Source organism: Thunnus albacares, chromosome 14, assembly GCF_914725855.1.
Source record: "Thunnus albacares chromosome 14, fThuAlb1.1, whole genome shotgun sequence".
In the NCBI taxonomy this organism is placed as follows: Eukaryota; Metazoa; Chordata; class Actinopteri; order Scombriformes; family Scombridae; genus Thunnus; species Thunnus albacares.
Genome location: NC_058119.1, coordinates 2310184 through 2331409, shown reverse-complemented (window position 1 = coordinate 2331409; position 21226 = coordinate 2310184). Strand labels below are relative to the sequence as shown.

At 38.8% G+C, this 21226-nt stretch overlaps 1 protein-coding gene across 1 annotated transcript in view; it reads left to right on the top strand.

Annotated features, from left to right (window-relative positions):
• Positions 1-21226, top strand: part of atp6v1ba (ATPase, H+ transporting, lysosomal, V1 subunit B, member a) — a 47428-nt gene that overhangs the window by 16282 nt on the left and 9920 nt on the right. Inside the window, exons 2-9 of the mRNA XM_044372552.1 lie at positions 2563-2618; positions 2897-2995; positions 5338-5431; positions 6057-6134; positions 8576-8715; positions 15501-15602; positions 17435-17532; positions 17760-17883. Of these exons, the coding sequence (XP_044228487.1) occupies positions 2563-2618; positions 2897-2995; positions 5338-5431; positions 6057-6134; positions 8576-8715; positions 15501-15602; positions 17435-17532; positions 17760-17883 (791 nt within the window). The remainder of the gene's footprint in view (positions 1-2562; positions 2619-2896; positions 2996-5337; positions 5432-6056; positions 6135-8575; positions 8716-15500; positions 15603-17434; positions 17533-17759; positions 17884-21226) is intronic.

Here is a 21226-nt window from a genome sequence, read left to right as displayed (position 1 = left end):
TTCCCCCACCCTCCCACCACCTCCCACTCCACCCTCAACACACACACACACACACACACACACACACACACACACACACACAGCCTGTCTGGCTAATAGAGGGTGAAATGCAGGTGTGTGTGTGTGGGAAATGGCTGCAATACTGTAGCGCATTGACAGGTTATTTTGTTGGCCTCTGCCTAATTAGTGGCATAGTGGATGCACCCCGCTAAGCTTTAGTGCTTTATGTTCGCACCAGTCTGCTCTAATTTCCTCACGCCTTTGATATCAGCCCCGAGATTGACGGTTCGAACATAAAGAGGAACACCAGACCATGATAGAAAACCCAGTGGAAACAATGGCGCCACCTTCAGTCCTCCACCCCCACCCCCTTCAGTCCCATGTCTTTGCATTTTACCCCCCAGGTCTGCAGATGTGCAGAGGGTCAGGTTTGCAAGTAGATTCCTTGCAATGTAAATCTGCTTGCATGTCAGCAGAAGGAACGTTACAGCTTCATTCAGAGAAAGGATCCAGGCCCTTTGCTCCGCTGTCTGATTGGTCACCAACCAGTTGTTACACCAATAACCCATTAGAAGCTGTTTCTATATCTATTATTGCTCTTAGAGCGTCATTAATGTTTATGATTAGCTGTTTAGACATATCTGTTACACTCAACAACTGATACCAGATAAACAGTATCCTCATGTACTGCACTGGTATGAATATTGTTTGTTTGCTATCTTAGGCCGAGGAGAGGAAGGTCTGTTATGCTTCGTGCTTAAAAGGAGGCATGTGATGGAATGCAAAACAGGACATGTTTATTGTTTTTTTTAAATATCATTTTTATTGTATATATGGTATTGTTTTGATAACTTAGGTGTATGTACAGTCTATGTGGATTATGTTCAGTATATTGTAGTGTACACAAGCACATTCAAAAACATTCCTTTCTTGAACAGTCTTGTCTTGGATGCTGTTGCCAGTTGTGCTTCCATTGGTTAAAGGGTTTCATTAGCATTTTGCTGACAAGCTGAACCTTGCCAAGATATGTTGTGTGTGAGACAATTTACAGGGTAATTTCGGATCAAATCAACAGATTTTAGAAAAATTTTCCTGACTGACCGTCTTGGATTTGCTTCATACTTTATGTACTTTATGTTCAAGCACATATTGCCCTTGTATGACAAAGTCTACCATAAAAACAATCATACCAATGCAAAGAGCATGTTTTAGTTAGTGAATGCACAAAATGTGAAGTTGGTACCTTGAACCAAACTATATTAATTAAGGTATCAAACACGCCATATTTTCTACAAATGGAAATTCAGCAAAACCCAGTCCTACAATTTAACTAATTGCAATGTGACGAAATTGAAAGCTTTGAAAAAATAGTGCCTACTTTAAGCCTCCATATCTCAGAAATGAAAGAAGATACAAGCCAAAGGTTTTACACACTAGTTGCTGGATAAAGTGACATTATTTGCATCAAGTATAAAGCAAATCCAAGATGGTCTGTTCAGAGGCCTCTGTTGATTTCACATGGAATGACCTGAAAAAGAATAAACTCTGTCTGGTGGACAAACATACCGTATCCTTGGTATTTCTCTATTGGGGGTGCATCCTGTCGTAAATCTTCCTTTGGATAGACGTCTCTCTCTGTGCTTCTCCTTAAACTTTTATCAAAGTTTATCATATTGTGGTTTTTTGTTTTGTATTGTTTTGGGTGTGTTTCTGATGGAGTTGTGTGGAGTTGCTAACTAGCTTAAGCTATAAATGTACCGTGTGCTCCTTTAAGCTGCATCTCAACTGGCAAAGTGTATCAAGATGTGGCAAATATAACTTGTCATGTGTTTTGCTTTTTAAAGGAGTGATAAAACAGAAGTTGTTTGCTGTGAACTTTAATGTGGATTGGTGATTTAATTGTTGTTAACTGTCATTGTTAAGTAGTTTGGCAGCATTTCCATTCGACATCTACAGCGCACCAAGAAACTCTCTCTAATTCTACATTATGTGATGAGATGAGGGAGCTTTAAGCACAAAGGAGGAAGCTAATTGCGTTTTCATCTCACAGAAATCCAGATCACCTGAAGTTCAGGGAAATGGCAACGTGCTCAGAATTTGGAGACGTATTTGACGTGTCGTTTTTATTGAGTTCTGCTATGTTCTTTCACCACATCTTGTGACTGTTATTATGGTTTAATGTTGGGGAAGGCCACAGGCTATTTCAACTAACCTTCATCAATGATGACCATCATTTAATAGTCTATTATTGCAAGGCTGAGAGCTAACCTCATGCCTGAGTAATTGTACTCGCTGTGCGTGAACAAGTGAATTTCATGTATTTTTTCCTGACATTTGCCTGCCTTTGACATTTGGGGCTGGGAGTGTATGAAAGCTGTTTAAATCTCACAGTGAAAGGTCAGCTTGTGGTTATTAACAGTGTTGACTGTAAGGAAGTCTACTTATTCCCTTGTTGATTGGTGGCTTTCAGCTGCACAAGGGAATGGCAGAGTTGTCAGTATTGCTTCTGGTATTTGACTGTCCTGTGGCCTGAATGAACAATGTAACTCTCCTCTCTTTCAGCTTACTCTACTGTGTCAGGTGTGAATGGACCCCTGGTGATTCTAGATAATGTGAAGGTGAGGCTGCTAGAAGTTATATTCATATTGAACTGTATACAGTATATCTGCATGATTTCTCATACTACTGCTATTTGTTTATGTTGTCATTTGATCCAATGTTAACATCAGAGATACCAGTTAGTTGAGTTGTAAACAAAGACTCAACAAAATGTGAAATAAATGTCCTCTGGAGCCAGTGTGAATCACCCCTTATATTTGCAGATGTCTCTTGTATTAGTCATATAGATTTAGTTTTCTGGAACCTGTAGTCACTCTGTGGAATCTCTCTGAACTAGTTCCCCAGATATGCTGAGATTGTTCACCTGACCCTGCCTGATGGCACCAAGAGGAGTGGGCAGGTCCTGGAGGTGATTGGAAGCAAGGCAGTTGTCCAGGTAAGAAACAGCAACAATCCATAACGGCTGACTGACTGGCACCTAACACACCAGAGTGTTCATATAGTGTTTGAGAATTTGTGCTTTACATTGTTTTCTGTATCACTTATTTTCTTATTTAAAAAATAGATAAAGAAAATAAAATCTAAATTTAGTTTAGTTTCAGTTTGTCTTAATCCCTTGATATAATAAAAGAAAGACAATAAGCAGGAAACCTAAATGCACTGAAAGGAAAAGCCCCCTAAATGACAATGACTCAAATCATCAGTCAGGTAAATCATTAATTTAATTTATTATATGTTGCTCTGGACTGTACATTTAATTCTACAGTAATTCTTTTTTATTGATATTTCAAGATAAGTGATTAACATGAAGACACATATGACGCAGTACAAGACAAGAGGGAGAACCAGAACCAAACAAAAAAAACATTAGGATTTTATTACTGAACTAACCACAGTGTACACTGCATGTATTTGAGCATGTGGCAATTTGACATTTTGACATTGGGGTGTCTGTGGCTTAGGAGGTAGAGCTGGTGGTCCACTAATCAGAGGGTCAGTGGTTCCATCCCCATCTCCTCCAGCGAGTGTCAAAGTTTCCTTCGACAAGATACTGATCCCTGTGTCATGGTGTCTCACTTGTTCCTGTTTTTCTTTTTCTAATGTATGGTCTATAGTGTGACAGATTGTACATATGTCACTATCAATTATTGGGAGACACTCCCACAAGAGAATACTTGTCCCACACCTGTGCACACAGAATGGGTGTAGCATTATCTATGTAAGATCATTGTTGTAAGAGTTGTTTAAAATACTCTTGAAGGAAGGTCCAGAGGGACTGAAACATTAGTATGATCAATAAAATTCGTGTGTGTATGAGTGAGTGAGCGTTAGAAACATTGTAAAGCGCAATATCACTCCTGATGAGCAGGTTGGCACTTTGCATGGCAGCCTCTGCCATCAGTGTATGAATGTGTGTGTGAATGGATGAATGCTGGCATGTGTTGTAAAGCGCTTTTGAGTGGTCAGTAGACTAGAAAAGTGCTATATAAATGCAGTCTATTTACCATTTACATCACAGATGTTGAACAAAGGCGTCAGAACACGAATCTCTCAGTTAAACCGTGAGACTTGACATGTAGGCTGTCACAGGAATTTAGTGTGGCGCAGCTGGACTGTACTGTAGCTGGCAGGAGGCTGTGAATTCTTGTAATTGTAGGTAAAGTGTACATCACAAAAACATCACTAATAATATCAAGTATTTATAAAAAAAAGCGACCAAACACCAAAACCTGCCACCTGTAGCTCTTCACAACACTTTGGCTACAGCTTCTTTTAACTAGTCCTCTCTTGCTATTTAAAACTGATGCAGAAAAAAAGAACTGGAAAATGTTGATATGTGGACCAAAGGGGAATCACAGTGAACAAAGCATCCAACCACACATATATACTAATAACAAGAACTGGAAAAACCAAACAATAAAATGCAGTTGTCAGGAGATCAGGTTAGAGATGGCAAAGGCCTGGAACTGCCTTGTTGCTGTCAGTTTCATCCTTTTCCAGTGTTTTCTGGAAAGACAGTTCTGGCATTCCCTGCTCCAGCTAGTTTTCATCAACATGCACAGTTAATGCTTTCCCTTCAGTTTAGAGCTGCAATGATTATTTGATCAACAGAAAATTAAATGCCAACTATTTTGATAATTGATAACCATTTTAGCCCCCATTTTTAAGGAAAAATGCCAAAATTTACTGGTTTAGTTTCTCAAATGTGAAAATCTGAAGCTTTTTTGTAATACGTGATAGTTAGCTGAAAACTTTGAAATTGTGACTGTTTGGGACAAGATTATTTGAAGATGTCACATTGGGTTCAGAAATATTAACAGGCATTTTTCATTTTCTGACAAAACAATTAATCACTAAAATTGTATTTATTTATTGATTGGGTCAGTGTGCAGTTTATAACATTAAAGATGCACTGCACCGGAGTTAGCTCGAAGCTAATTAGCATCCACAGTCCCCCACAATGAAAACATACGACAGCACAACAACAAACAGTGCAAAGCAAAAAAACACACAGAACACACCATACAAAATACAAAGCTGCACACAACAGCACATCACATACACCCACAATGTCAATTACAAATTAATAATGTAAACTTGTCAAATTAAAAGCAAGACTGCCTGCGCTAATGAGAAGACCATAGATAAAGTTTAGACCTTAAGATTTAGTTATTTATTATATATTATTTTCTAGGTTAAAATGAATCTCTAGGCTACTGGCAGAGAAGCTGTCCTGAGAATGTTTTTATGTATCTCTGGCCTGTTTTGTTCATTCAGGTGTTTGAGGGAACATCAGGCATCGATGCCAAGAAGACAGCCTGTGAGTTCACTGGTGATATCCTGCGTACCCCAGTGTCAGAGGACATGCTGGGTAAGATGGACATAACTTCACATTGCATATTTTGTTCACATTCTGTGATAACACCCTGCAGAATAAAGTGAGAAGCTGCACAGTCCATCTTCTGTGCAGCTTATTTTATATAAATATTTTAAAGCATGTTGAATGCTGTTGAAAGTGTTATACTGCATTTCCCTTCAACATGCTTATTTTACTTACGTTTTTAATCCGCTCAATAAATGGTAAAAGCAAAACGGCACTGAATCAAGCCTTTGAGCTCCCCTTTTTCTGACTGTTCTTGAATGTCTCAATCAGTGTGATTATCTCAGTACAGCGCAAGGTTACATATATTTGAATAGCAGTAGAAAGTAAACCTGCTTTTGTTTTTGAAGTATCATTAATCACATCCATGAATTTATAATTACTTGTACTTGTTACTTGTAGAGCCATCAGAGCCACTCTTATCTGTTTAGAGTCTGACACAGAAGAGAATAAATGAGATGTGGGTGGAAGTGTCATCTAATGAATTTCATTTTATTGGTGTTTTTTTGGTGATTATCTTTGAATTCAGTTTCCAGATACACCAAATGTTTGTTATTTATCAAATGGCAGACTTGATTTCTACTTGGCTGAAAGGAGAAAATCTTTCTTCTTTCAGGGCGTGTGTTCAACGGCTCCGGCAAACCCATCGACCGTGGACCCAGTGTTCTGGCTGAGGACTACCTGGACATCATGGGTACCACTTAGACAAATAGATGCCCTTTACAAGATGATACATTAAGGAAGCACTCTCTTCAATACAAAATAGAAATGTGCAAGTTTGCACATTCACCAAACATTAAATGGGAAAAGTTGTTACTTTACAAATCAATTCATAAAGATACAGCTTAATCAGAAATGCTGACAGACCAAGTGTTTCTTCACTTGTAATTTGTCCCAAGGGTTGGGAATCAAACCTCAAGACATTTTTTGTACAAAACAAAATGTGTCTGTAACACTGAGCATAGAAAACTGTCAAGTAGTAAAAGTTTGCTTCAGATGTCTGGTCACTACTTTTCTTTATCAGATTTTAAATTTTTGACTGTTTTCATTCAGGCAAAGTTCTTGTATGGCTGCCTGTGTTTAGACAACATTGAACATTTGAGAACTTTGGGTTTGTAGATGAAAAGAACAAAGCAAAACATTTTATTGAAAGTATAATTTTGGCATCGGTATCAAAACCTGGGTATGGGCTATCCTCTCATTAGACGTTATAAACCACTAACAAGAGGTAGTTTAGAGGTTGTGTTCAGATTCCTTCCTACATTCAGGCCAGGTGCAGGACAACAGATTCAATGTCCACACATTGGATTTTAGCTCCCAAAAATATATTTGACTGAAAAAGGCAACATTTCGACCCTACCAGGTCTTCGTCAGGCAAATGACCAACATGACAAGGAGCAAGGTGTGCATATATAGATACCAAATTAGTTACATCATGCTGATGTCATGTGTACAATTCATGGTAGGAAATCAAATATGTTATCAGTGCCTGAAAGAATAACAAAAGACTGTCACAGTTCCCTCAAAATATAAGAAATTTCTTCTTCTTCTTCTTCTTCTTCTTCTTCATATTCTTCTTCTTCTTCTTCTTCATATTCTTCTTCTTCTTCTTCTTCATATTCTTATTCTTATTCTTCTTCATATTCTTATTCTTATTCTTATTGAGAGAGATACAACATAGCAAGGCAAGATGAACAAAATTCACTAGCCCGGACAAAAAAAATATAGAAATATAAATAAGCAAACTCAATTTAATTTGTCAAAAAAGAAATTTGTCAACTTTATATAAACTTTATATAAAAACTATTCAAAAGCAATTTAATAAATCAAAAAACATTAAAAATCTACTGAATCTGATAAATAAGTGACAGGTCTGGAAAATGGCTTTCAGGAGGAAAAGTTTACAAGAAAGGCTTTACTTCAAAATACTCATTAAGACCATTGGGGTACGATGTATTAAGAAAATAGTTCCAATAGTCTCACATTGGAGGAGTAGATTTTCACAATATCCCCTCTAAACCACTAACCCACAGGAAGCAAGAAAACCACTAAAGCAAGAGAAGCAAGAAAAGCCAATGTGATGCTGGAGCATGGAGAATTTTGAATTTACGTACTTCAGGAATAGTCACAGTACAGTTGTGCTTCACCCACTCAGTTTTCTAATCATAACCTCTGAAGTTGACTGCCAGGCCGTTCCTTTTTTCACTGCCATAGACTGTAATGATGGTACCGCATTTCCTTGCCTTTATAATTGCCAAGAAGATTTTTGTTTTCTGTTTTTTAAGAACAGAAGGTGTATTTCACATTGACCCCTGAATCTCTAAACTGGTTCCAGACCTCTGAGTCACTGGCCCCGTCCCTGATTTGTTCTCTGACTCAAATAAGTCTGATCTTGTGTCTGACACTTGGAGAAACAATCAGCCAATCAGATGTAGGTTCCAAATGTAACCAAGCATTTGTTACTCTTAAATCAACATATTTCTTCAATCACCATGACGGTGCTACTACAAAAAGACAGATGTGTCACTCGCTACTGATTTGGTTAGGAAAAAACAAAATAACTCCTCACCACCACCAGCAGAAATTGGCTACCATGAACACAGTGTCAGGCTAAATGAATGTAGTGAAATGAAGTGGCAATTTAGTCTGTTATTATCAGGCTGTTTAATCTCTGGCTTACATCCCACCACAACAGCCAGCTACAACAGTGCTTCATGGAATGTGAATTGGCATTTGTTTGTTGTTTACTCACAAATAAAGGATGAAAAAAGGCTCCAGAGCTCCAGGGGTGAACTTTAGGCTTATGTTTGGAGCACAGCAATTTGTTCACTTTGTCTCTAAAATGGTATTTCTAACAAAAGGCTGGAAGCAAGTTGGTCATATAGTTGCCAATAATAATTATGCACTGTATATTAATTGAGCTGAAATTCCTTCATTTCTGAAAAGATTCCTTACAGTGATTGGTCTAACATAGCTGTACTCCTTGTACTCATATCCCATCAGCTCAACATGAGGAAAATATAGGCTATAGGATATAGACTAAATGAGATGTGCCTGGAGGCTTTTTCTTACTGTGTTTTGTATTGTGTTGCTGCACTGCAAACGAGGCTGAAACTGTGTTTCTGTGTGCCCCAGGTCAACCCATCAACCCTCAATGCCGTATCTACCCTGAGGAGATGATCCAGACCGGCATCTCAGCCATCGATGGCATGAACAGTATCGCCAGAGGACAGAAGATCCCTATTTTTTCTGCTGCTGGGCTTCCCCACAACGAGGTGAGACCACCAAACCAGAGTTTATTTAATCTGAAACAGACAAGTAACAGTTCAAAACATTTTGTTACACTACACCCAGATTACCAGCACCTGGGGCACATTTCCTGGATGCAAGGGCATTAGTATCAGATATGACCAAATACCAAAGCCAAACAAATAGAAATGAATGCAGCAAAAATAAAATGTCTTTGTAGTTTTTCTTTAAATAAATGAATCAAATTAATGGTTAAAAGTTGGTATTCCAACTCAATACACAAGTGGTGCTGAATAGTGCTGGTAAATAAAACAATAACCTTGATTGCCTCAATTTATTTGATTGGTAAAACTATTCAGCTGTAGCTTGCATCACTGTGTGAATTTCGTGTGTTTTATTTTTTGTCTTCCTGTGGATAACCAGCCAAATGCAGTGCCACCACATCAACACACCTCCAGCTCAGTTACAATGGAATTTAATCAAAGGAAATGTTTCTGCTTGAATTTCAGCAGTTAAAACTGATTTCACAGTGCTATTCAAAAATTGTACAACTAAGCAGTAATCCATCACATAGAGGAGGCAGAGAAGGACCTTTCTTCACAGACTCTTCTAAGTGTGCAATACAGTTATAAAACATGTTGCATTTTCAGTAAAGGGAAGTAGAAAGTGCCTCCAGACTTCATGTAAGAAATCATGCTTTAGATTTGTAGACTGGGCAGGTTGAAACAAAGAATGTACTGCAAAAAAGTAAATTGCAGTTCTTCTTCACAAAATAACTCCTGGAATAAATCACAATATCTTTATGCACTAATTTGCCTAAATGTAAATTAAATATAATCCTTCTAATTTTTCTCCTGATATATACGTATATTCACTTATGGCCAATTGGCAATAATGGCAAGTTATGTAGCTATAGGACATGAACCTCACTAAGAACCTTGCTAAAAATGACATTGTATTCTGAGTATAATAAAAATGTTTGCTGCTTGGAATGCCAAAATCTAAAGACAAAAGTGTTTAGATATTTTTGTGTTTGTCTGTGGTGGTGTGAAGATGGAAATGTTTAACCTTGATGAGTCAGGTCATTCATGTGTGTGTCAGTTCAGTGTCACATGACAACAGTTTAAGTTCTGCTTCCTTTCAAGGATTTTTTTTCAGCCTCACAATGGAATTTCATGAGTCACTTGTTCTACATAAATGTTAGACACACATACATAAGTGTCCCTCATACCTGAATATCTATCATATGCTGTATAAAAGCAGTTGAGGTGAAGTAAAACATGTGACAGAAGATCATTAAGTGCCGTGGTCATCGTTAATGCATGACTCACACACATGTAAATGAGAGAAATGTTAAAATCAAAAAATCCCTCTGCATTTCATGTCTGCTTATGGAACTGGTACTTCACGCATAAAGAAAGCAAAACTTTAACCAAACTCACTGGGCTTGTATAGCATTCACTGAGCACTGGCTTTTGCTCCAGTGTCTGTTTAAATCTATGTGACAGATGGCTGTGCAGCACACACAGCTTTATTGTGGCGGAGTGGAAATTGAACTAACTAGATCAGGTCATACTAAACATAGGAGAATGAGCTGTTATTTCTAGCTAGATGGAGGTTTTTGTCACAATACGCTAGCTTAGGTAGGACGGCTTTGGAAATTGTCCCAAGGCAAAAAAAATAAAATGAAATAAAAAATGGCCACAAAGAAAATTCCACTGTGTATGGTGAAACAGTATTGATTGATTCAATCTGCAGAAGCACTTCAGCATAATGGAGGTTTCTTGAGTGACAGGCCATTGGCAGTTCTTGATGCTCTTCAGCTAAAAAAAAGAATTTACAATCAATGTTGACCCCTGCATTCTTCTCTTCAGTCCTACAGTCCTTTACATGTTAGTGCTCAGGGACAAAATTTAATGCTGTTGCTAACAGTGTTGTACTTCTTTTTTGGGAGATGTTTTAATATCCATAAAAACCATATTTCTGTGTGCATACATCTACTGATGCCTCTGGACACATCTTCAGTGATGTTCCTGGAATCATTGAGTGTTTTGGATCTTTCAACATCATACACCCTCCTCCAGGTCACCCAGCTGGGCTGATCAGACCCAAGCTTGTGTCCAGATGGCTAGCTACTTATGACTCCATGGCTCTCCTCTTTTGAGCCACAGCCATCTTGAAGCCCTCTCTGCCACATCAGTGGTACTGTGGATGGCTGTCCTCTTCATGTCTACCTTGATTCCCAAATGACTGAAGGTTCTGGCAAAAGAATGGGCTGCGAATCCCCTGCATCCAACCTCCACTGGGACACACCTCGCTCACATCTGGCCTGCTGACAGTTTCTTACCAGTCCTGCGTCCTTGGAGAGCTTCTTTTCAAAGGCCTCTTCCAAGCGATCTTCCCATGGGACTGTTAGCTCCAGCAGCACAGCTTGCTTGGTGGACTCAGACACAAGGACAATGTCGCGTCACAGGGTGCTGGCTGCAATGTGGTTGGGGAACTTCAGCTACTGTGTAAGGTCCACCAACACCTCCAGTCCCTTGCAGAGGTCAGGATGCCTGCAGATGTTCTTTTGGCAGTTTTTGGCTGCTCCTCAGCTCTGACAAAGGTGATGGCCTGCTTGGAGGACCACTTCGTCCACTCAACTCCCACGCTGATGGCTTCAGCAATGGTCTCCATCGGTACCGTCTTTCTCTAAGTGCCATTGTACAGCAGCTGAGGATGTGCTGTAGGGTTCCTCACTTGGAGCTCAGTGGGCACACTGGTGACTCTGCTTTCCCCCATGTGTGCATATTTGATGGGCTTGGAAGCACATCGTTCACTGCCTGGATGAGAAATCTTATGTTGTGTGGCTCGATTTCCAAAGCTCAGCCTAGGTCATCTTTCTCTCAACTGCATTCTCTCATCTTGTCCAAGCTCTCTGTTGCTTCGTTGCCACCAACTTATAGGGTCTCGTCTCCTCCGCTGCTGCTCTCACCTCCTCCTGAACCAGACGATGCCTTTCTTTCCCTCTGATGGTGTTCATTTGGGGAGTTGGAAAGGATCCTAGCCCAGCTTGGCCTCGTGTGACCACTCCCACCAGCCTCCTGTGATGCAGCCTTGCTTTTGCTTTCCGAACAGCTTTCTCTGCCTTCCACTTCCTGCCAATCCTCACTTGGATCCCTGCTTTTGCCACCTTTGGACCACCACTTGAATCCCTGTACTGTACCACTTCTGTAGCTCTTGTTACCTTGAATTCCTCCTCCAAGGATTTGAAGGGCAATTGCAGTTTATTGTGGTGTCTGTAGAGTGCGATGCAGCTCAGGCTCTTTGGCAGCCCCAGCTGTCTACTGAGGTGGTTGCTGACCCTCCTCTGAAAGGTGTCGACTATGGTCGGAGAGATCGGAACTGCATAGACAAGCAGGGGCCACAAGAAGAATGCTGTACTGATACACCCAGGCTTTGACCTTCCCAGGTAGGCCAGACTTGTCCTTGGATTTCAAACAGCTATCCAACTCGGTGCAGGTCGACTGGATGGATGCCATGTCCCTCAGAGAGCTGTCAAAAATCTTGCCTAAGCTTGTGACTGGCTTCTCTGTGATGGTTGGGATGGCCTTCCCTTTTCTCAGCTCCATGGATCTTGATTTGGCTGGTTTGAAACACCTGGGACAACTCTTTTGTCCTCAAAGCTTTTTGAGGCCCTGTAGAATCCACTGGTTGTCTGGGTCTGATTCTGTGGTGACTGTTGTTGTTACTGCCAAAAACAAATCATCTTGACACAGAGAATAAGACTATATTCAAATTCAGAGATGTAAAAATGATCTCACTCAAAGTTTCTGTTTAGGTGGGAGCAATTCATAAAAAAGCTATGAAGAATCCTGAATAACTAATGAATAATTAAATTAAATTAGTATTTTTGACTGGGGGTCTCAATGTGGCCATTTTTAAAATCAACAGTCAAAACCGTGAAGGATGATTTCTATTACACTTTTCTTTAAGGGAATTCTTTCACCCTCCATGTTAGTGGAACTGGCCCTGCGGCAGTACTATTCAAACACAACTCTATTGAAATTGCAAAATGTCAAAAATAGTTTCTTGTAGTTAGTTTTTTGAGTTAAGTCAGTTACATTTTAGTTTCAGAGCAAAGGAGACTGTAGTGTTAGCAATTGTCAGTGCTGTTACACAGCAGACTTATTCAAGTTTCTTAACCTTAACATTAAATAGCTCCCATGTTTTTTTGTTAATATTCTTACTACTGTATGAAAAAAAATCAAATATAGGGAAGACTGAAATATTTCCAGAAGCTCCAGAGAAATTCAAATGATACAGAAGAAGAGTACAGCCATGCTTGCAGCTCTGTAAGGTGCAACAACTTTGAGCTAAATACTAACATCAGCATGCTAACACACTCACAATAACATTGCTAACATGCTGATAGTTAGCATTCTTACATTTGCTAACATACAAATCCACACAAAACACAAAATACAGCTGAAGTTTATGGGAACGTCATCATTACCAGCTATTTGGTCTTAAACAAATTAAAATGTTGATTTCATGATGGTGTTAGATGATGAAGTCAGTTCATCCTGTGGAAAACATAACTGTTTGTACCAAATTCTGTGCCAATCCACGTAGTAGTTGTCGAGACAGGTCACTAAAAACCAACCTCATGGTGGCAGTAGAAAGGTCATGTGAATGAATGGCAGATTAAAGCTGCTTTAATCAATATGTTTTATAATAATACTGGATCAAATAACTATGTGTAATGTGAAAGGGGTTGCCCCTAGTGACAAAACCACAGAATTATCACCCAACCCGGTCATTGCCCTCAGCTCTGAATGTTTTTCCATTTTTTTCGCTCATTGTTTGTTTTCCAGCCCGCAACCTCACATTAACCTCGATTCCTGCAGGATCAGGCACCTGTTTTCAAGCAAACATAGTTAACAACTAGCCACTGATCATGATTGACCATTTAGCAGCTAATGCCAAGTTCACACTATACGACTGTAGCCCTGATTTTCCACTTGCTGACAGTTTTCGGAGACAAAAGCCCCAGATCTGAGGCAAATCAGTGTTCACTCGGTGCTCACAAATTGGCACTCGATCGCTATGTGTGAACTGTTCAAAGACGCAATCTGAGTGACTCTTCGATGCATCGCAGGCGCCCGAAAGATATCAAGCAGGCTAAATATCTAGACTTGTAGTGTGAAAAGTGTTGTAACTGGCAGTGAGGGTGGTGATGAGCTACAGCCAATGAGAGCGCAAGACACGGTGTGAGGGGAGGAGTCGAAACACCCGCAACAGACCTACGTATCCCAATCCATTCTCTCACCTATATTCTTTTCTTTTTCTCCCTTGTTTTTTTTGCTGCAAATCAGTGCACAAATAACTTTGACTGCTCGTTCCTTGCTGACATCCATTTGTGGAATAAAAAAAATCCTGTCTCGCAATGACTGAACCTAACTTTAATCGGTATTAAGTGAAAAATAACTAAGCTGTCATAGCATCAGTTTCTTCAGTCAGTTATTGTATTATGAGCATAAATACAACTGTCATCCTCAATCCCATCTGCACTTTGAAAATGCATGATCAAAAGGGTCCCACAGTAGAATCAGCCAAACAAACACGGCATGTGCAGTTCGCTCAGTGATGACCCACTTGTCGTGCCATTGGGATGGTGTGAAAACTTGGCTTGCTGTTTCATTAAGCACATGTCACAGAGGTCATTCATGTGGCGGTTTCCTCTATGGGCCAGGTGCCTCGTCTCAGGGTGCATGGAGAGGTCAGGCCAGATGAACACACTGGCCATTACATTAAGTGATAAGCGTGAAATTCCTCTTTCAGTCCACAAATTCACGGAGACTGTGCTCTCGGCTTTATGTATTTGTTTCAGTGAGCGAAATTGGTTGTTTTTATGTTACAAGGTTTTATGTGTACATATATTTATACACACCCTGACATTGATTTTTCTAAACAAGTGGTATCAAACTACTGGCCTGAGGGACAAATCCAGCCCCACAAAGCAATTTCATAAGGTCCCTCATATGCTCAGAATCAATTATTGAATCCAGCAGGCTAATTAATTTTCATTTTTTTCTTTTTTATTCCCCATTTTGATTTTTCTTTATTTCAGAATAATCATTTAATTGTCAAGCATCGGCGTAATATTAGATAAAAAAGAAACTTTTTCATATTTTTAAAAAGCTACACTTAATTGCACATCTTGTCAAAATAAACACCTGAGCAGGAACCAACTAGGGCTGCAATTAACAATTATTATTTATTATTGATCAATCTGCTGATTATATTCTTGATTAATTGTTTAGTTAAATAAAATGTTAAATTGTTTCTCAGAGCCCACAATATCTTTAATTAGCTTGTTTTGTCTTACTAACCCTCAGAAATTCAATTTAAAAATCATCACTTAAGAATCTAGAATCAAAGAATGTTTGGCATTTTTGCTTGGAAAATGACTGAAAAAATTAATTTATTATTAAAATACTTAGTGATTAATTTGCTTTCGATCGACTAATTGTTGCAGCTCTAAGACCAACAGTACTGTTTTGCTGCACGCACAACACATGACAACAAAATGTTTAGTTTTGAACCTAAAAGAAAGGTTGATCTGGAGAACAGAAGGTTTCAATAGAGGTGGACTACTTGTTTTTTTTTTTTTTCCTGAAGTTTAATGTGACTGCTTCCTGTTTCATCTACAAGGAGAAAGCTGCCATTTTGCAGGAGTACATTCTCAAGCAGCAGGCAGAGCAGTATGAGGTTTTGAGTCCTGAGACCCTTCTTTAAACCTTCCTGTGTCTTTTCTTTCTCTCAGATTGCTGCCCAGATCTGTCGGCAGGCCGGCCTGGTGCAGAAATCCAAGGATGTGATGGACTACAGTGCTGAGAACTTTGCCATTGTATTTGCTGCCATGGGGGTAAGCAGGCAGACTGCAGCGTTCAGCACGCACATGTTCAAACCTCTGTTTTCCTCCCCCTCACATCTGTGATGCTAATCCCCCTCTTAACCCTGATGTGACACCCTGTCCCCTCTCTCCCGCCCTGCTTTCTGTCTTTTATTCACCAGGTGATTTAACCTTTAAGTCCCTCTTGTTACTTCTGCACCTCTGAGCATATCCTCCTGCCATGTAGACAGATTACTAATTCAACAGACCCTTAACACTGTCAGCCCTGCAGTATCAAATTCTCTCTCTCCTCAGCCGCTCCTCCTGTCTGCTGTAATGCCCCAATTGTGACAGGTTGACCTCTGCCAAACACTCGCACGCACACACACACACACACACACACACACACACAAACACACACATTTGCTTCACTTGCTAAATGCTAATCCTTCCCTCCTCCACTCCTTCACCAAATCACATCCCATTTTGGTCAGTTTTGCAGGAGAGTTTGCCAAGCAGTGTTCAGAGGGATTTATACAAGTCAACACATGGAAATGCATTTTTTAAAAGGACAAATCCAAAGACAGCGTACTCTTAGGGACAGCAATGCATCAGTTTAATGGTGAAAAAAGTTCAAGAAAGATAGAAGATCCAGACAGCTTTTGTTTACCCAGAGTGTAAGACTTGAGAATATTTTGTGCAGCATTGCAGAGGTCTTATTCAATGACTCCTGATAGGTCCTTTTTTTACATTTAGTCTTAGTCCTGAAATGAAAAGTCCATGTTTGAGTTTTAATCACACTGGATTTAGTCAGCTTTATCCTTTTTTTTTTTCTTTTTTTAGTCAGCATTTAACTCATATATTAAGACATGAAACATGCAAATTAGCATTATGAGATGATGCCAACTAGGGCTGCAACTTACGATTCGTTTCATTATCAATTTATCTACTGATTATTTTTTCGATTTTAATAAAGTTATCATTTTCTTTATAAAAAGTCAGATATAATTTTCCCAGAACACAAGGTGACTTCTTCAAATGTCTTTTTTTTGTACGACAAGCAGTCCATGTATGATGAAGAAAAGCATCAAATCCTTCAAGTTGTTTTCTAGTATTTCTAGTATTGCTGATGAATTTGCCATTGATTAACTAACCTACTCCCTCGTTGCAGCTCAAATACCAGAGCAGGAAATACTAGAAGATAAATGAAAAGTTTTACTAACCATTTAAAAAGAAACAAAACAAGGGCAACAAAATCTAAAGACAATGAAAACCATGAAGATGTTAAAAACCTGATAACAGTGGGCTTTATTTTCTTTCTTCAAAAAGCTGTATTTGGCCTCCTGAATAAAACTAAGCAAAGCACGCTGGATGAACATTTCAAGTCTTGTTTCAGGGACCCAAATGATCAAGTTCTAAAATAATTTAAGATTATGAGTAGTAACAAAATTTAAAAGCTAGTTAATAGCTGCAGGACTGCCAGCATTAAAGTATACTAACTCACTCTTTCCAATAGTGTGTCCAAATGTTAGAGGCTGTAGAGATTCTGTTCAAGTTTTTCAAGTTCCACTTTAGTTTACTCTTTTTGTCAATGACATTATGTAGAGATGTAGTCACCATTTTGGTCTTTTTAAAAAAAACAAGAAACATTTGTAGTATTTTTCATAAATTGTAACATCTAGTCAAAGTCTCATCTTCGTCATGGACAAAAAAGGTTGTTAATTAATATACTTGGTCTCAGTTTGAGTTCTTTAACAGGCGTATCACTCTGGCCTGGGATACTTTTTATGTTTTGCTTTTGTCAGAATGGTTCAAAGTAGATCAAGGTGCCTCAGTGACATTAACCTGTATCATTTGTCTGTCAGGTCAACATGGAAACTGCTCGCTTCTTCAAGTCTGATTTTGAGGAAAATGGCTCCATGGACAACGTCTGCCTTTTCCTGAACCTGGCCAACGACCCCACGTAAGATTCAGTCAGACGCGATCTTGGCTGTTCCTAGTTTTCTCTGTTTTGCTTAATTATAGATTCTGAATGATGTTTTTATACACAGAATTTATGCGTACTGGTTTCACATTCACTAATGTAAATAAAAGTGTTTTGCCTGAGCTGCAAATAACGAGGAGCTAATATCAGACCTTAAGTTCATAAGTGTACCGTAGAGTAACTTGTTTCTTTTTGTGACCAATCAGCATTGAGCGTATCATCACCCCTCGCCTGGCGCTGACCACAGCAGAGTACCTGGCCTACCAGTGTGAGAAACATGTCCTAGTCATCCTGACTGACATGAGCTCCTACGCTGAGGCTCTGAGAGAGGTAACACTAACTCATCTTCCTGACATATGTAATGTTTAAATGCTCCAACTGGCAAATTCTTCCAGGTTCTTGGCTGCATGTGTAAGCCCTGTTGTTCTGTTTCTGAATATACTAGTTAATGTAGCCCCGCTGGAAACTAAAAACCTAGGCCCTCAGTGTCACTAAGTTTAGTTTATCAGTTTATTTAACAGGGGCCATGCACAATACAACTGTCGGGCCAGAGTTAGCTATGTAGCTAATTTACATCTGCAGTCCCTGGGCAGGAAAAAACAATACTGTACAACACATATAAAACAACATCAAACAAAAAATACAGTCAGACATGATCTCAGCTGTTCAGTCATGTAGAGGTGACAAAACCTGTGTGTGTGAATGTGTTCTCAGTATGAGCCACAAGAATATACAGCTCACTAGAAAACCATTTGTTTTTCATCCATTTAAGGCATTTAGTTGAAAATGTAGCATCATGTGTTTTTTTTTTTTTTTTCCTATTGGAACTACTCTCAGACATACAGAAACACAGGTTTTCAGTTTGAGCTGTTGAGACTTCTCACTTTGACATTTGATTGTATTTGTAATCACTTTTAGTGATTCTGAAGTATTATTAAAAAGCCAAAACCAACAATATATTAGTCCATCTCTTCATCTGATGCTCATTAATGTTAGAGCTGCGACGATTAGTCGACTGACAGGAAAACTTATCAACAACTATTTTGATAATCAAATAATCGTTTTTCTGGTTTCAGCCAGTTTTTGTTCGATGATGTAATGCTTTGTGTTGTCATACATGACAACTTAAGACATAACTTTTGACTCTGGGAGATTATAACAGGCATCTATCATTATTTTATGACATTTTATGGACAAAATGATTAATTGATTAATCAAAAAAATAATCAGCAGATTAATTGATATTGATAATAATAGTTAGTGGTGGCCTTAATTGAGGTGATGATTGATACAAGTAAAAGTTCAGGAAAAAGCTTGTAGGTGGAGTTTCCAAGGTCAGGAGTGAATGTTGATGCCTAACTTCTACGTAAGTCTTAAGAGTGCTGCCGAGCTCCAAACAGCATCCCAACATATTATTTTCCATGACAACTGAGAAAGTGCTATCCACTTTATGAAAACTGTGTGTTTATGGTTGAAAGGTCCAGAAAGAAAACACATAGTTGGACCTTGAGTTGGGATTGTTCTGTCAAATGTCTTCCAATACTTTCTGACTTTTCTTTTGTGACTAGAGAGATACATTAGACGTTGATACACACACAATACTTGTTAGTAGATCAATTCATTGTTGGTTTTGGGCTTTTTAAATCATTTGTTGACAAAGAAAATTGTAGAATATCACCAGACTTACAGTATCCTTTAAGGTATTACAATTGCACATTGTATCAAACTTTCTACTGTATGAATATGTACTGTATGAAGTTAGTGCTGTAGGTATATCTGCCTGTCACTGTTATTTTAAAATATTGTACAATGAACACATGTCCAGTACCTTCAGTGTTATTTTCAGTAGGATACACAGAATGGTTTCTGAACAATCCAGCAGCAGTTGAAGCACCAAACCTGAGCGTGTCAACATACACACCAATGTAAATTCTCTGCAGTGTTAGCACGATGCTGATAGACTCACTAAAGTCTTGCACTCCTTGCTAAAAGGGAGGATAATGTGTCCTTCATTCATGTAGGAAATACCTTAACTTCATTATTAAATGTTTGGCTTTAAAAGGAAATGCTGCCTCCCCCACCCACTGCCCCTTTCTCTTCATCATGAGGAGTCAGGCCCTCTTGACTCACTCTTTTGTGTCTCTGTACTAATCCTTTTATGTTGTACAGTTGCTTTCTCAATATGCTGGCAGCACAATGTAGGTTTTTAAATGGTGCGTGTGTGTTTTCCATTCTTGCATTGGCTGTCCATAACCTTGGCCCATGTACTCTGCACCAATAGTCGACTTAAGACTCAGGCAGCTTGATGGGTATTTCAGCATGTACAAAGAGCCAGGAGGACATTAATATTTAACTTCTGTTCCTATTCACACGTGTGAAGGTTGAGTTCTGCATTGAATCTACAGTTCACAAGTGTTTAGTCAGCCCATCAACCTTTGAATCCAAGGATGAATAGGATACATTTTCTTTCCCTCTTGCTCTGAATTCACTTGACTTTGAGAACAAGGATTTACTTTTGGTCATTTTTGTAGAGGGCCCGAAAACAGAAAGGAAACATTTCCAACCAGCTGTTTGCCTCTTCTGAAATACTGAAAGAGTTATCATCACTTGACTCTCCAATAGTAAACGCTTTAAGTAGATTTTTTTCTTTGTTTACTAGGATGAGTAAAGCAAAAAAACCATAGTAATATTAGTCTTACCTAAGATAAATAAATGATGTATTTATTTCTTTGGTTTCAATTGGACTGTAATTACAACCACTTTAGCTCAAAATTTGTTGGGAAATATCAAGACACAAAGCTGCATTAATCAAAATTTTTTAATAAACAATGGATCACAATGAATGTTAAAGGCGAATCCTTCGTTAAGTCTTACCCCCCTTATGTACTGTCGCCAAGGCTGGATTACCAACCGGGCAAAGCGGGCCAGTGACCCCAAAAGCCCAGGTTTGCTCCATATCATTTGGGCCTACATAATTTGATTAATTGAAAATTTGCACCACTGAAGTGCAAAAGGTCCTCCATCCTGTGGCCCTGGTCTTGAAGAGGGACTACGGGTCAAAATCTAGTCTTATGACTTCAATTGTAAGAGTTTATATTGTGCTTACTTGTTATTAAGTTGCGTTTTATCAATTCCACACAAAAAGCTGAGGACAAGGTCATACTATTCCATCATAGGAATGCTGACAGTTATTTTCATTATCCATAGGTCTGACAATTGTCATCTTTCACTTCACTTCACTTTACTGGCCACATGACTGAAGTTGATGGAATTTGTTTTCAGTAGAGATGGAAAAGAACACAGTGTCGACCACACAACATAGCAGACATATTTACACAATAAATAACAATCACAACATTCACAGACAATGAAGAGTTGTATATAGCCCAATGCAAGATGCAGGAGTTTGAGATTAAAAGGCAGAATTCAGAGTCCTTATTGCAGCAGGAAAAAAATCAGTTTTTAATTATTGATTGATTGTGCAGCGTATAAAATGTCAGAAAGAAGTATTAATTATCAAATCATCATCACCTGAAGCCCAAGTTAACAAGTTTTGTCAAAAAGCCAAAGATGTTGAGTTTACTATCATGGAAAACTGGGAATATTTGCAAGTAGTCACATTTGATTGATTGATTGATTTGATTAATCAATATATCAAAATTGTTGCCAATCA